Consider the following 13,157-nt stretch of genomic DNA (forward strand, 5'->3'; position numbering starts at 1 on the left):
GTGCCACGCCCATCGATTAAAGGGGTGATGTTGATGAGGTAGTCTTGTCAGACTTGGCTATGAAAGTAAATTGAGAAGAGCTACCGTGACTCGGAAATCGATGGTTCTTTATAGGCTAGCATATTAAAACTGCCTCGGGTGCTTGGCGTCTAGGTTGCAGACTCAAATCGGGTTGGTTGCTTCCAGTAGTTTCCATTTTCTCCAATACATAGAAGTAGTCCATGAGTACGAAATCACTGATCACAAGATATCTAGATAACATCGCCAAAGGAAAACATGAAATATCAACATGTTAGCCTTCATGGTCAGTCAAGGGCCGTTTGTACTTGGGTACTTTCAGGTATCCATTTGAGACAATCGCTAGAATATTCTGCATTATTCAATCTGATTCATATCTGCACATAGCTTCGGCCTCGCTGACATATCCCTGCCACAATACATCCCCCCCCCTACATTCGGAACTGGCGATAAAGTTGCGAGAAAAAGGTCGGGCCTGCGTTTTCTTGTTCACGAGCTTTCTGGACGGGATCCAATTTCCATGACACAAGACGGTTCTGCTTTGCAACAACTTCTGGTTCGCCAAATGTGTTATCTCGCTGGACCTTTCGCATTATAAGGCCTGGCGATATAGCGATAAGACGGATGAATTTTTCCGAATGCGCCTGATCGTTTGGTTCCATCGCAGCGGGCTTCAGCGGTCGATGGTGATTTGTGATGTCGAAATAGCTCTCCCACTCAAAATCGACCTGGTGGTTAGCCGTACCTTGGTCGTTGGATGAAGGGATAGTCTGGCTGAAGAGCACCCGGAAGCTCTCCCGACTGGTTTCCATCTTTTCCTTCAGTCTAAGGGCAGGCTCTATCACATTCTTATGGAGGGAATGGCCAATAGTATTCAAATTTCTTCCGTCAAAAAACATTCCCATCCCGCTCAGAGCTTCCTTGGTGATGTCGATAGTAGCGTGTTCGCGGTCGATCTGGTACCTTGAGCTCTTGATCCAAGCATTGTATGTCTCTGCTCTCCAAGACTGCACCGCGTATAAGAGTTCGCCTTGCTGTGTCATTGTTCGCTCTAGAGTTTCAAAGAGGCGAAGCGTACTCGGAGAGATGCGTGAAAGACCATGGATGAAAACACTATGAGTCAACCAGTGCGTAATAGCGGTCTTCACAATATCTTCCTCTGTCTCGGGTAGACAGGCCGTGAGCTTGGCCCCCTTTTGGAATATGATCTTAGTGACGATCCACTGGGACTCTGGATTGTCCACGAAGATATCAATCGCTCTCTTTCTGCTGTTCTCGTCCAGGAATACTGGAGTGACGAAATCAATTATCCACTGATCGATCGCCTCGAGCAAGGAATCAAACTCCTAAATCGAAATCGTCAGTATAAATGTTTGAGATTGGTGGAGTTGGTCGCACATTTGCAGCCTCACTCGCGGTAAGATGAATTCTGCTCGACTGAAGGCTACTGATATGAGCTTCCGTGGACACAAGGCTTCGTTGAATTTTCGATGTAGCGATCCCAGCCGACTCGGCTCCTTGAGCTATCTCAGCTCTGGCATTCTCGAGAGCCTCGATTACTATCTGAAGCGAATCCGCTGTAGTTGAAATCCTCTGGAGTGCACTCTCAGCCGATTCTTGTTTGGCTTCATCTTGGTCGTTGCGCGACGAGGTCGCCTTCGGGATTCCGTGACCCGTATCTCGGACCTCAGCCGAAGCACGCTGAGTACCTGCTTGGGACTTTTGCGTGCTCTTCCCATGGCTTTTTCTTTGGCATTAGCGATACCGGTTAGCTATAGTAACGTCTAGAGGGTATCAACCTATCGTGGCATTGTTGAGGAGGAGATACTCTCGCCAGTCTTTGCAGTAGGCATCGGACGCGGCTCAAGCGGGCCAGATTGGTCGTCCGAAGCGAGTGTTGATTCCTGAAGCAGTCTTGCCAAGGAAGACTCGTCGAAGTTCAGACCACGGTCTACGTTTGTTAGTACCTAGTGATGCGCTCGAAGTATTGTAAACATACCAGCAGCTTTTGGCGTATGTTTCCTGGAACTTGGTGCCTTGGGTTTGAGACGACGGGGTGGTCTGGGGTTACCATGCCTAACAGACTTGGGGCTAGTTATAATCACCCCGAATAGGTTAGCTAATCCCATTAGGAACATGTTTTCAGCTTGCTTTGCGAAGGGAACGGGAGTTAGACCAAAGTCATGTCGCAGTATCAACGGTATTTATCAGGGGTTTCGCACTTGGCATAAAACAGTACCTGGGGTGATCTGGAAACCTTCTCAGGCACCTCAATCTCTTATTGCAGTGAAATGAGCAGATGCCTTTCATTATCTGTTACTTTTTCATTTGTTTCGACCGTGGAAATCTTTTCATACTAAAGGTAGATAGAGGTCTGGCCATGAAAGATTATTCTTTTCAGACAACTTCCACTGTATTCGGACTTCTATGGATCCATATCTATGGAATGTATAAGATAAAACATTGGTTTAAAGTATCTCATAATATCTTTTATCGTTATGTAAAAGGGGCTGTTATTAGAAAGGACAGCTGTCTAGCCTGCTTCATTTCTTTCATGCATAGAACATTAAACATTAGACATCACAAGCGTTGTAAAAAGGATCTGTCTTAGCATTTTATGGAAAGAACAAAATGTATCGGATCTCTATTGTTGACCTTGATTCCTCAGTCTCGGGGGATTATTCTGTGTCTCAGAGGTCGTTTGCCACATTTCACTTTAAATAAACGTACATATTATGACACCTTCTCCGCTTGCAGGTCATCAGCCTTTTCCTCCTCTGATATCCCCCTCTACATTGCTACAGCAGATAGCTCTACCAAAAGTGGCCACAAAAACATAATCATATCGATACCCTGACGAAAATGGAGGATTCCTCTGCGGAACATCGCATCCTGGTGGTCGGCATCGACTTTGGAACCACCTACTCAGGTATAGCCTACGGTCAAAGCAACATACCTGACCTCAGAGTTGCATGCGTATCGTGGCCGAATCAATTCACGAAAGAAGGCGGGTCCGGACAAAAGGCGCCTACGACGCTCCGCTACCTTCCCCGGCAACAGACCAACTTTGAATGGGGCTTCCAGATCGGCAATTCTGTCCATCCAGATGAAGTCTTCCGGTGGTTCAAATTGTGAGGTACATTTCTAAGTGCTTGAAGTTTGCTTATTGACATACCAACTAGGGGTCTCCAGTCTGCTCGCGATAGACCGGCAGACCTTCAAACAATGCTTGCTGACCACGATACGGACCGTCTGGTACGAGACTACCTCTCTGGCCTTGGTGAACATACCATGTACTTTCTAAGTCAAACTCTGGGAACGGCCATGGTGCAAAGATACGTGGAGAGATCTGCTCTACGATTCGTACTCACAGTTCCAGCAGGTAAGTAGTGCAGCTTCCAACTCTCTACTCTCTTGCTTTGATCGACTAAACCCCTGTGATCGCATAAATATCACCTGGGTATGTTGGCTGCCTCAACATCCCCTGTTTTCCTATCCGTTTTCGGCGCCCTCGCTTCGTTTCGCGTGTATTCTAAAAGTGTTGCTGATACTCATATTAACCGTCACAGTATGGAGCGAGCTTGCTAAACACAAGACACTGCAAGCTTTCCAGAAAGTTCCAAGCTTGTCTGGTCTTGGCGGTGTCACTATGGTCTCTGAGCCAGAGGCTGCCGCGACTTTCTCTTTGCACACAATGGCACAAGACCTATCCCTGAAAATTGGACAGACTTTCATTGTACTGGATGCCGGCGGAGGTAAGCTACTGACCCTATCATTGTTCGAGGGGATTCGCTGCTGACTTAACATGGTACTCGTTAGGTACTGCTGATCTCATTACCTACACCATCGTTGACCTACATCCCGTCCTTCAAGTCAGAGAGGCAGCCAAAGGTTCGGGAGGCCTATGTGGTGGAGCCTTCGTTGATGAAGCTTTCAAAGCTCACCTCCAAGCCGCACTCGGGCACGAGGATGCTTTCGATAACGAAGTCTTGGGAGTGGCTGTGCAGGCCTTCGAGTCGGGTGTGAGCAATCCACTCCTCGGTTCTTCGCTTCAGTAAATGCTAATATTTTAGGCAGCCTAAACGTAAATTTTCCACATCATCGATACCCAATGGCACTTCCTCAGTCCCGGTCTTTGGCATGGCGAACAATCCCGAACTCGGCATCAGAAACGGTCGACTCCACCTGCGAGCCTCCGATATATATTCAATGTTTGAGCCGGTTGTCCTCCAAATCATCCGAGTAGCCAAGGAACAAATCCACTCTGCCAACGTTCCCATTGATGCGGTGGTTCTTGTTGGAGGCTTCGGGACCTCTCTGTATCTTCGAGAGCGACTCAAGGATGAGATCGAGGACAAAGAAAATATCCCACTCCGTTTTACCCCCCAATCACAACTGGCCGTGGTGCTTGGTGCTGTAATGAAGGGTCTTGCGGATGCGGTTCCGCAGGAAGACAGCACATTCCCCAAAGTGCTTGACAGAAAGGCAAGAAGGTATGTATTGACCAACCAGAACCCTCATGAAGAGCGAGCGCGCTAACGAATTGTCAGTAAGCATAACAGGCTGGAAAGTCCTGGTGCAGATGAGAGGCCAGAGTCGGGCAAGAAGTTACGCTGACGTTAATATAGATCACTACGGCGTAGAGCTTGGCGTGCCCTACAAGGAAGAGTTGCATCGTGACCTCTATCCCAAGCGCTACTGGGATGGATTGGACGGTTGCTGGCGTGTGAAAGTTATGGATTGGTTCATCCGAAGTGTAAGGCTTCTTTCCCCAGTAAAACCAAACAAAACCATGCTAATCTTCCACAGGGCGAGCACGTGGCCGAGTCCAAGCCATACTTTCACAAGTTCCACCATGATTTCAAAGTTCTCCTCGGCCGCCCCGATATTATCAATATCCAGATCTGCGTAGACAGCGACTCCGATGGTGCACCCTTGGAGCGGAACCGCAATGTGAGGACTCTATGTCGCCTCGAAGCCGACCTCAATCCAATCCCCACTTCACAATTCCGTGTCAGACGTGGTCATGATGGTCTCGACTACTACCGCGTCCGATGCGAGATCGAGGTCGTTTGTAAGTCTTCACCACCTGGTTATGATCTAAATCAAGCCTGCACCGTGCACTTAGCTAATGTTTTTCCAGGCAAATCGGCATCCACTGACTACACCCTGATCCACGATAATCAACGCTACAAGACGGTTACTGCGGAGTATGCGTGAGCGCATTTGAGCACTATTTGCCTCACTGCAACCTTCTCGACAACGAATAGATTCACATGGGAAACATGGGACTTGATATGGGGCGCAAGACGTGATATTGAGGGCTTATGGGGGAACTGTTGCGACTGGGTCAGTGTCAATAGTACTTGAAGGACCAAGGATTGGATATCACAAGATGGTCTGGCTGGGAGGTTTAGATAGCCTTTGGTGTAAAGGCTTGATGCTTACAGGCTACCATTTCCTCTGGCAATGCGAAGTGGTACATTGACCAAACTGCGTTCGCCTGTGTCTGGAATCAAGAAAGTGCTGTCGTACCCACCGGGTTTAACCCCCTTTCTCGATTAGGCATCGCATAGCATGCAGGAATTTGACAGGCAAACTACCTTTCCTTCTTTCAGATACTTACGCCTGCTCCCCAATATGCACCGAGTTGACCAGTCACACCAATGCTAGAGATGCCACAAAAATGAAGACTGTTTGGGGTGAGAAGGGAGGAGCCAGGTCAAAGATCTCAGACTGAAGAGTTCGGCTTCATGGTGCTGTGGTGAGCATCTGAAGACCCGTGGGCTAGCGTACTAGTGACATTGGTCATCACTGATCTTGGCTTTTCCTTCCACAGCGATTGTTACGATCTGATGAAGACGTTGTGGAAAGAAGAGAAAAGATGATTTATCCGTATCAAGAGTGCCCCTGACAGATATACCTGGGTGACGGTTGGTCTGTGCATTGGCTGCTTAACCTAGAACACGCCAAACTTATTCAATTGCCTCGCTTCTTTTTTTTTGGCATCGAGAATTGATATCGCACACTTGCCAAATTCGACCTCCGGAACAGCGCTTTCTCCCTGCGACCTGAATACCACCCGCCTCCGTCAATAATGATGCTTGCGAAAGCCCCACATCTAGCGCAAATGTGTCCAGCATCATGGTGACTAATAACATCTGGTAAGATGGCGTCGAAGCTGGTGGCTCATATCAAACATTGCTCTGCTGCCCGCTCTGCGTGTTGTTCCTACTCCGGGGTGCGGACAAGTTTCTACGAAATGGCAGTGCCTTTCGCACGCCAAGGTACATCCTTCTCCCTAAACGTGATGAATCTGCTGTTTCTGGGTCTGCTGGGTTTGCTGGGTTCGCTGGCCCCGTCCCGCCCGTTGAACTCACGACGTGCCGCTCTGGCCAGCCGAAAGTCCCTCCACAAGGCCTTCAATTCCGAAAAGGTTTCATTCTTCTTCTCTGCTGCCTGCGCATCCTTGGACGTGTGGTAGATGATGAAGATGCATTCTTCGTCGGCCGAGGAGATCACAAGGTTCGCCCGCTCCAAATCGGCCTGCGTGGGTTTCGGCTGGTTCTTGAAGAGTTCGACCTCGGCAGTTCTCCTTCCCATGTAGGTTTTATAGGCTGCCTCCATCTCCACGGGACTTGCGGACCAATTGATTGGGCTCATCTTGATGTGTCGCTGCAAAAGAAGTGGTTGTGGCGGTGGAATAGTGCAGGTGGATTGAAGGGCGGCAGTGTATGGAATGCAATGTATGTGGGTAGACTCGCAGATGCTTGGGCGCAGGCGGATGGGTAGGTGGCAGGTTGTAGTTGGGTTGTTCAGGCCAGAAGAGTACCAAAATCAAGTGCTAGAGGCCTTATGTACTGACTGGCCTGTTTCGTTTCTCCGATGTACCGAAAGGTTTCCAGGTCTGCCAAAACTCAATTATTCTGCTGTGGCCAAGTAGGTAATTGGGGACTTTAATTGAGCCATTCTCTATTGGAATATTTAGACTTTAGGCATCCAGCCCAGTACACACTAAAGTAGAGTACTCATTTCACTGGGCCCTTCTGGTGCCAATTGTCTTTGGAAAAGCCGTCCTCGGTTGCAATATCGATCCCAAATGCGTCCTTCAGCCTTCACGCGTGATAGTCCCGGCATCCTGTGTCCCAGTCTTCGAACCTGCTATATGCCCAGGGCAACCGGAATGCCACCAAATCAGGACTGAAATCATTACGACGTCAAATCCAACACGATCACTCTGCCTAGTGCCTGCCCGACGCTTGTTTCCCGAATTGCCCGACGCTCGCTTTCCAATTACCCAACGATGCCAACGTGATGCCCCAGGCCAATCCCACGAAAGTGTCGATTGTTTGGACGCCAAAAGGGCCCCTGATTTGGGTGGGGTACCCCTGGGTCCTGGAGATGCTGCTTGCAGTAGCACAGTCCGTACTCTAGGACACGAAGCAAAGCGAAGCCGAGAAACCCCCCGCGAGACATCAACGACTCCAAGTGCACGTCCTAGAAGATCGTGGTATCCTGGTTCCGAGTCGGACGTGTCCCTTGCAGCCGCCTTCGGTCAGATTAGAACAAGAAGTTGGGCTTTGAGCAGTAGCTCAGGGTGATTGATGCCTTTTGGAGATCGGCCGACCACACGCGATACCAAACTCCATGTTTATGTGATCCTTTGGCCAGGAACCGCCGCGTCTTGAGTCACTCAGCACCTTGATCTCGATGCGGAAGGCAACGCCTAAGCCCGACAGGACGACGAGGATCCGGTGCATCACAGTCTGTATTTGATCCAGTCGTCTCGTGTATGTCGTCGTGCCCGAGACGAGCCGGGCCCCAATGGGAGGTCTGAATATGCCCAAGTTGCGAGACTATCCCATCCCGAGTCTTTCCACCTGCTTTCGCCCGAGGCATGTGGGGTAGTAAGTCCACGGGGAACTCGTCGGGCGCACACTCGGTTGGCTTGGCTCGTTTGATCATACACGGCGTTCGGTGAACACCTGTCGTCTGTATGGCCGTTGTGATGTCAACCCAGCCAACACAATCATGCCGGCCTTTTGCGCGTACATCATGAGATACAAGGCAAATGACGATGCCAAACATGCTTCTGTACCGATGCATGGTGCATGGATCACTGCCAGTCGGAAATTTCCACCGAAGGATGGTGATTCTACATCGGCAACTGGAATCTGACAGAGATTGATATGTGCGCCACGCGCTGGGATCAATCATGTCCCGCTGCCAGGTCATCCCTCTACCAACCCCTTTTTCGGGGGACTTTTTTCGGGGGAATTTTTTGGGGGCGGTTTTTTTTGTTTTCAATTCTTTTGTGTTTTTTTATTTATTTATTTTTATGACAAAGGAAAAGACGGCATCGAGCCACGGCATTTGGATATGATGATATTTTTTGTCCCCCGTCTTTTTGTTTTATTCTTTTATTAATTGATGTGATGACAAAGGAAAGTTGGCGTCGGGCCACAGCAGTTGGTGAAATCAATATTGTCGAATTATGTTATTGATTAATTATGTTGCCGCTATCGAAGACGACGATGGTCGACGGGGCAGAGCTAGATGCAGGCCAGACCGTGCATCTTCGTCGGCTTCACGAAATTCGGCAAGAGCTACCTGCGGTCTTCACTCAGACGGCGGGAGCGGCCTCAAATAGCCTGCCGACCAAAACATTAGTGGTGGCCATTCCATATTTGGCAAACTGGGCAGTACGGAACCCAGTAGGACCTTTTTGAAATGACTGACATTGTCAATCATGGTAATACAAGGGGCCGCCCAGATTCCCGGCTGTATAGGTAGGCAATTCATGGTAATGATTTGATTAGGTCCAGGTCAGTATCAATTTTGGCGACTAGTATACCAATGCTCTGGCATGCAGCTACAAGCCCTAATCAGGGACTTTCAGACCGGCTTGGAAAGATGACTAGATTAGTGGACAAAAGAACCTTTTACCCCTTGAAATGTACCTCTACTCATCAACGATAATTCCTCCCTGGATATTATGCCGTTAACAATCTGAATTATACAAAGGTATACACGCCGATACACATAAACGCGATAATATTACCATGGGTGGGTTTCTTTTAGCCTTCATAGAAATCTTCTGTACCGACTATATGTTTCGATGTAGTTACAGCGGCTCCTCCAATACACGTTCCATCTGGTTTCTACGTATTCTGACAACAGGCTCGAACCGGGTCCAGATCTGGCGTGTGAATCCCAGTAATCCAAGTCCCTTGGAAGCTATTCGACGACTACATGTGCCCGACAATCTTCGGTGATACCTGGGGAATATCCCATCTTCTCTTATTACTTTCTCTACTCATTCGCCTTGGTTGGCCGTGTTCTAAATGACAGTAATATTCCATCTATGGCATACGTGTTTCCAACACCGCGGGCTAGGAAGTCGGGGGTTTCATCCATGGTTTCACGAATGAACTGTGACCAGAATACTACCTCATTCTCCTGTTGACCAGAAATAAATTTGTCGAAGTCCTCCTTCCATGCGACTAGACGTTCCTGCTTGACGCATACTTCGGGCTCGTACCAATTGCGGTCATCCCTTAGCCCAACTGAGGAGAGGAATGGGCGCAAAACACCAAGCATCCTGATGGGCTTCGTGTCGTCCATGTTTTTAGCGTTGAGATGACGATGGTGGCTCGTGATGTCCAAATACTCCTCCCACTTAAAATCAAGCTGTGACTTCGTCACATGGTCATCCACATCTTGGGTAGTAGTGACCTCGAACTCCAGATTACTAGCCATCATCTGCTCCTTCAGCTCCAAGTTAGGCTCTATAATTTCCGTTCGTAGGGAGCCGACCCAAGTGTCCAAGTCGCCAAGGTCGGGTAAGAGCATTGCCATGCCAGTCGCCAACTCCTTAGCCATATCAAGTGTGTATTTCTCACGGTCGGCCTGATATCGGGATGTGTTGATCCAGGCATGGTAGGTTTGTGCTTTCCAGCCCTGCAGAGCAACCCCGGGGAATTTGTCCTCTCCCATGAACTGTTCCAGGTCTTGCAGTAGTTGAAACGAGGCTGGAGAAACTCGCTGTAATCCATTGCCATAGACTTCACGCGTGAGCCAGAAATATATGCTAGTCTCCACAATACGAGTTTCCAAGGAGGGAGCGTGAGCTGCGAGTCTAAGCCTTGGATCATCCTCCAGGGCTTTTCTGAAGACTGCACCATAGCGAGGTTCCTTCTTTGCAGTTTCGAGCACCCTCTGAAGGTTGTCTCCCCCGGGAAGATCCTGGCCAATATTATTGAGGACCCAGTCGTCCACTTTGCCGAGGCAGAGTTGAAATTCCTACGAAGATGTATTAGTATGGTAGATATTAGAAATGTGTGCATACGAATAAGCAATATCTTACCGGTGTTGCTGAGTCTGGAAGGAGACATACTCGCATTGGCACCTGGGCAATAATTTTCCTTGTTAGATTATCAAACATTTGGTTTCGTTCGTCGGCGGCCGCTTTCTTCTCTTCATCTCGGCGTTTGAATTCATCCTTTAGTTGGGCAACTGTCCGGTCCAGCAACGTACTAAGACGCACCAGTTCATCTTGGATATGCTGCTGGTCCTCCTCGGAAAACTGATTGTCAGCCATTTCTACCGAACTGTGAGATGAGATCTTGGATTCGCTGGGCTTGCTCTGTTGGTTACTGCTTCAATTTTCGGTTCTGGACAGAGAGACTGGTTGACCGAATGGAAGCTACCTATCTACTTAATGTACCGCCTTCAGGATGGTGCCCCGTAGCATGGTTCTCTCTCAAAGGTTTTTCTTTCTTTCGCATTCCTTTGTTCTTGCCCATGTCTTTCTACTTGTCATTCCCATACTAGATTGCGATCGGGAGAACGAATCACAGCACGACAAAGAGCTCTCCCGAAAGTTTAATGCATCTTTCATTCAATCAATTCACCGGAATTCTTCTTTGTAGCAATATCAATGCCGGAAGTGCTGACATTCTTGAATCAAGCTTGGATCAGTATCTATCTTGTCACTAAGTCGGCCACCCCTGCTACGGGCCACCCCTGCTACGGGCCAGGGTAAAAAACAAAACAATAATAACACTATAATATAGAAATAATTCAATTAAAAAACAATAATAAATTCTAAAAATACCAAATCAACTATATAATACCTCGATGGTACTCTCGGCATCACTCTTAGAGTCAGATTTAATTACAATGGCGTCCTGCGCCGACGATAATACAGTCACCACTAAACCTTCCTACGCATCCTCTACCATCCCCCTCTATGTGCGATACACATCTGCCATCGTTACATACTTCTAATTGGGGTCGGGGATCACTCTTTTTTTCTTTTTTCCTCTTTCTCTTTCTAGATTTACCTCTAGGATAGACTTCTCGTACTCCAGATTGCCGATCTAGCTCGTCAAAGTGTCAAGACCCTTCTCGAGCTTCCTAAACAGATAACGCCGAGTGGTGCTATCGAACACAACATCATCACCAGTGAATAAGGTAGTGAGCTGCTTAATCTGCCGAGAGCTGGTTGGTGTTGTCAACTCATAAAAGGCAAATTAAGCTTACGAATCGATCGATGGTGGCTCAAAAGGTCCAGCCTAAGCCTACCGGTCCGCATCCCTCCTAAGTCTACTGTTCAAGGGCTTATTGATGTCACGGGGGAAGATGCCGGTGGCTCTCCAACCACTCAATATATTGGTCTTCTTAAAGGCCATCTTGCGAGCCTCGCACCAGCACCAGATAAAGTCTTTCTTACTTATCGTCATATTCTAAAGCCCCAAGCAGCGGAGAGTTACCATCCGGCGGAACCTCTCTTTCAATATATAGAAGGAACCGAGATCAAGGGGCTGAAGGAGGTGCGAGGTATAAGCAGGAAGGAAGAGGAGCCAGATCTTGTTATCTAGGCACTCTAACATAAACTCTATGGTAGCGTGGCTGGAATAACCATCCAGTATAAGAAGCCTCCATTAATCCCCCTGCGCCGGCGCAGTCTAAGGGATGAAGATCTTTCTAAGCCACACAAGCGCCAGCTCATTGCTCGTCCACCCTTTCGGTAACGCCGCGAAGAGCCAGTCCTTGATTTCCGCCGCCAGGTCCTCCTCCGCCGTTAGGAACCACTGCTACTGGACCGATAACCCCCTAAATATAACCAACGGCGGGAGGGCTCGACCATCTACGCTAACGCACTCAACAACTAACACCCATTCGCGATTAGCAGAGTCCTTAACGATAATTCGTTTCAAGCCGGCAGGACCGATCACCATCTGGTTACTGCCGAGGCCAATCTAACTGCATATCTCGTCAACGTTGTAGATATGCTCGATAGGGGTATTGCGGATAAAGTTGTGGTTGAGCCTATCAAAGAACTCTCGCACATTTTCCTCGGAGGTTGCTGCAACTCGTCTGAAATCCATCGATTTTGAAAGAGCAGAATCAACTGATGGATAGCGCCTACAAAACTTCTTTATCCAGTTCTTCCCAAGCACGGTATTATTGCCGGCGGCCTTAAATATACGTTAGGCAAAGATCCGAAAGATGCAATGGAGAGGTAAGACGCCGAGAGCATACTGCGCAAGGGTCCAAGACACAATCCGAGCCTCCTCGGTTGCAGAGAGGGCTTAAAAGGACTCATTTCTCTCTCGGATTGTCGGACGGCCTTGTATCCACGCGGAAATCGTGGTCCGCGAAACACCATACAGTTTCGCGGCGAATCTAACTAATCGACCATCCGAAACAGTTTGAATCGCAGCCTATAACTTCTTCTCGTCAACCATTGTTATAGATAAAAAGAGAAGAGGAAAAGGAAAAGAATGATGTATTTCAATTAATTCTACGATGGAAAATGGCCAACTTATATACACATTTAAGGGTGGTGATCGCAAGGGTTAGTAAGATGGAAGGGTGGCCCGTAGCAGGGGTGGCCCGTAGCAGGGGTGGCCGACTTATGTGATTCAGTTAATGTATGCTAACTCGTTACCCGTATGACAAGATTTGCATACAGAAGGAACCGACTAAATATGCAATGGCTTACTCCGACGAGATCCCATAGTGGTGGTCCGCAGGTCTCTCGCCCTCGGCATGTATGACACACGTTCGCTGTCTGCGGCAACGTGTACCCCCCAATCCACAGACGCGTCAGTGCCTCCCAGCATCGAGTCTTA

The 13,157-nt window shown here is 48.5% G+C and overlaps 4 protein-coding genes across 4 annotated transcripts; 1 reads left to right on the forward strand and 3 right to left on the reverse strand.

The window, feature by feature from the left end:
• Window positions 1-449: 449 nt before the first annotated feature.
• Window positions 450-1,871, reverse strand: PG986_001202 (uncharacterized protein; the record flags this gene model as incomplete). Its single annotated transcript, XM_066837424.1, has 3 exons — window positions 450-1,364; window positions 1,417-1,727; window positions 1,847-1,871. The coding sequence occupies 3 exons, from the start codon at window positions 1,869-1,871 to the stop codon at window positions 450-452; spliced, it is 1,251 nt and encodes a 416-aa protein (XP_066706317.1).
• Window positions 1,872-2,880: 1,009 nt separating this feature from the next.
• PG986_001203 (uncharacterized protein) lies at window positions 2,881-5,238 on the forward strand (the record flags this gene model as incomplete). The annotated part of the gene is made up of 9 exons (XM_066837425.1): window positions 2,881-3,149; window positions 3,201-3,400; window positions 3,588-3,773; window positions 3,838-4,040; window positions 4,096-4,511; window positions 4,569-4,594; window positions 4,647-4,774; window positions 4,828-5,092; window positions 5,162-5,238. The coding sequence occupies 9 exons, from the start codon at window positions 2,881-2,883 to the stop codon at window positions 5,236-5,238; spliced, it is 1,770 nt and encodes a 589-aa protein (XP_066706318.1).
• A 1,035-nt stretch (window positions 5,239-6,273) lies between these two features.
• On the reverse strand, window positions 6,274-6,681 carry PG986_001204 (uncharacterized protein; the record flags this gene model as incomplete). The annotated part of the gene is made up of 1 exon (XM_066837426.1): window positions 6,274-6,681. The coding sequence occupies one exon, from the start codon at window positions 6,679-6,681 to the stop codon at window positions 6,274-6,276; it is 408 nt and encodes a 135-aa protein (XP_066706319.1).
• Window positions 6,682-9,330: 2,649 nt separating this feature from the next.
• PG986_001205 (uncharacterized protein) lies at window positions 9,331-10,618 on the reverse strand (the record flags this gene model as incomplete). Its single annotated transcript, XM_066837427.1, has 2 exons — window positions 9,331-10,320; window positions 10,385-10,618. The coding sequence occupies 2 exons, from the start codon at window positions 10,616-10,618 to the stop codon at window positions 9,331-9,333; spliced, it is 1,224 nt and encodes a 407-aa protein (XP_066706320.1).
• Between the last annotated feature and the right edge of the window lie 2,539 nt (window positions 10,619-13,157).

Source organism: Apiospora aurea (genome assembly GCF_038362705.1).
Source record: "Apiospora aurea strain CBS 24483 chromosome Unknown utg000001l_segment0_segment0, whole genome shotgun sequence".
Taxonomy (NCBI): domain Eukaryota; kingdom Fungi; phylum Ascomycota; class Sordariomycetes; order Amphisphaeriales; family Apiosporaceae; genus Apiospora; species Apiospora aurea.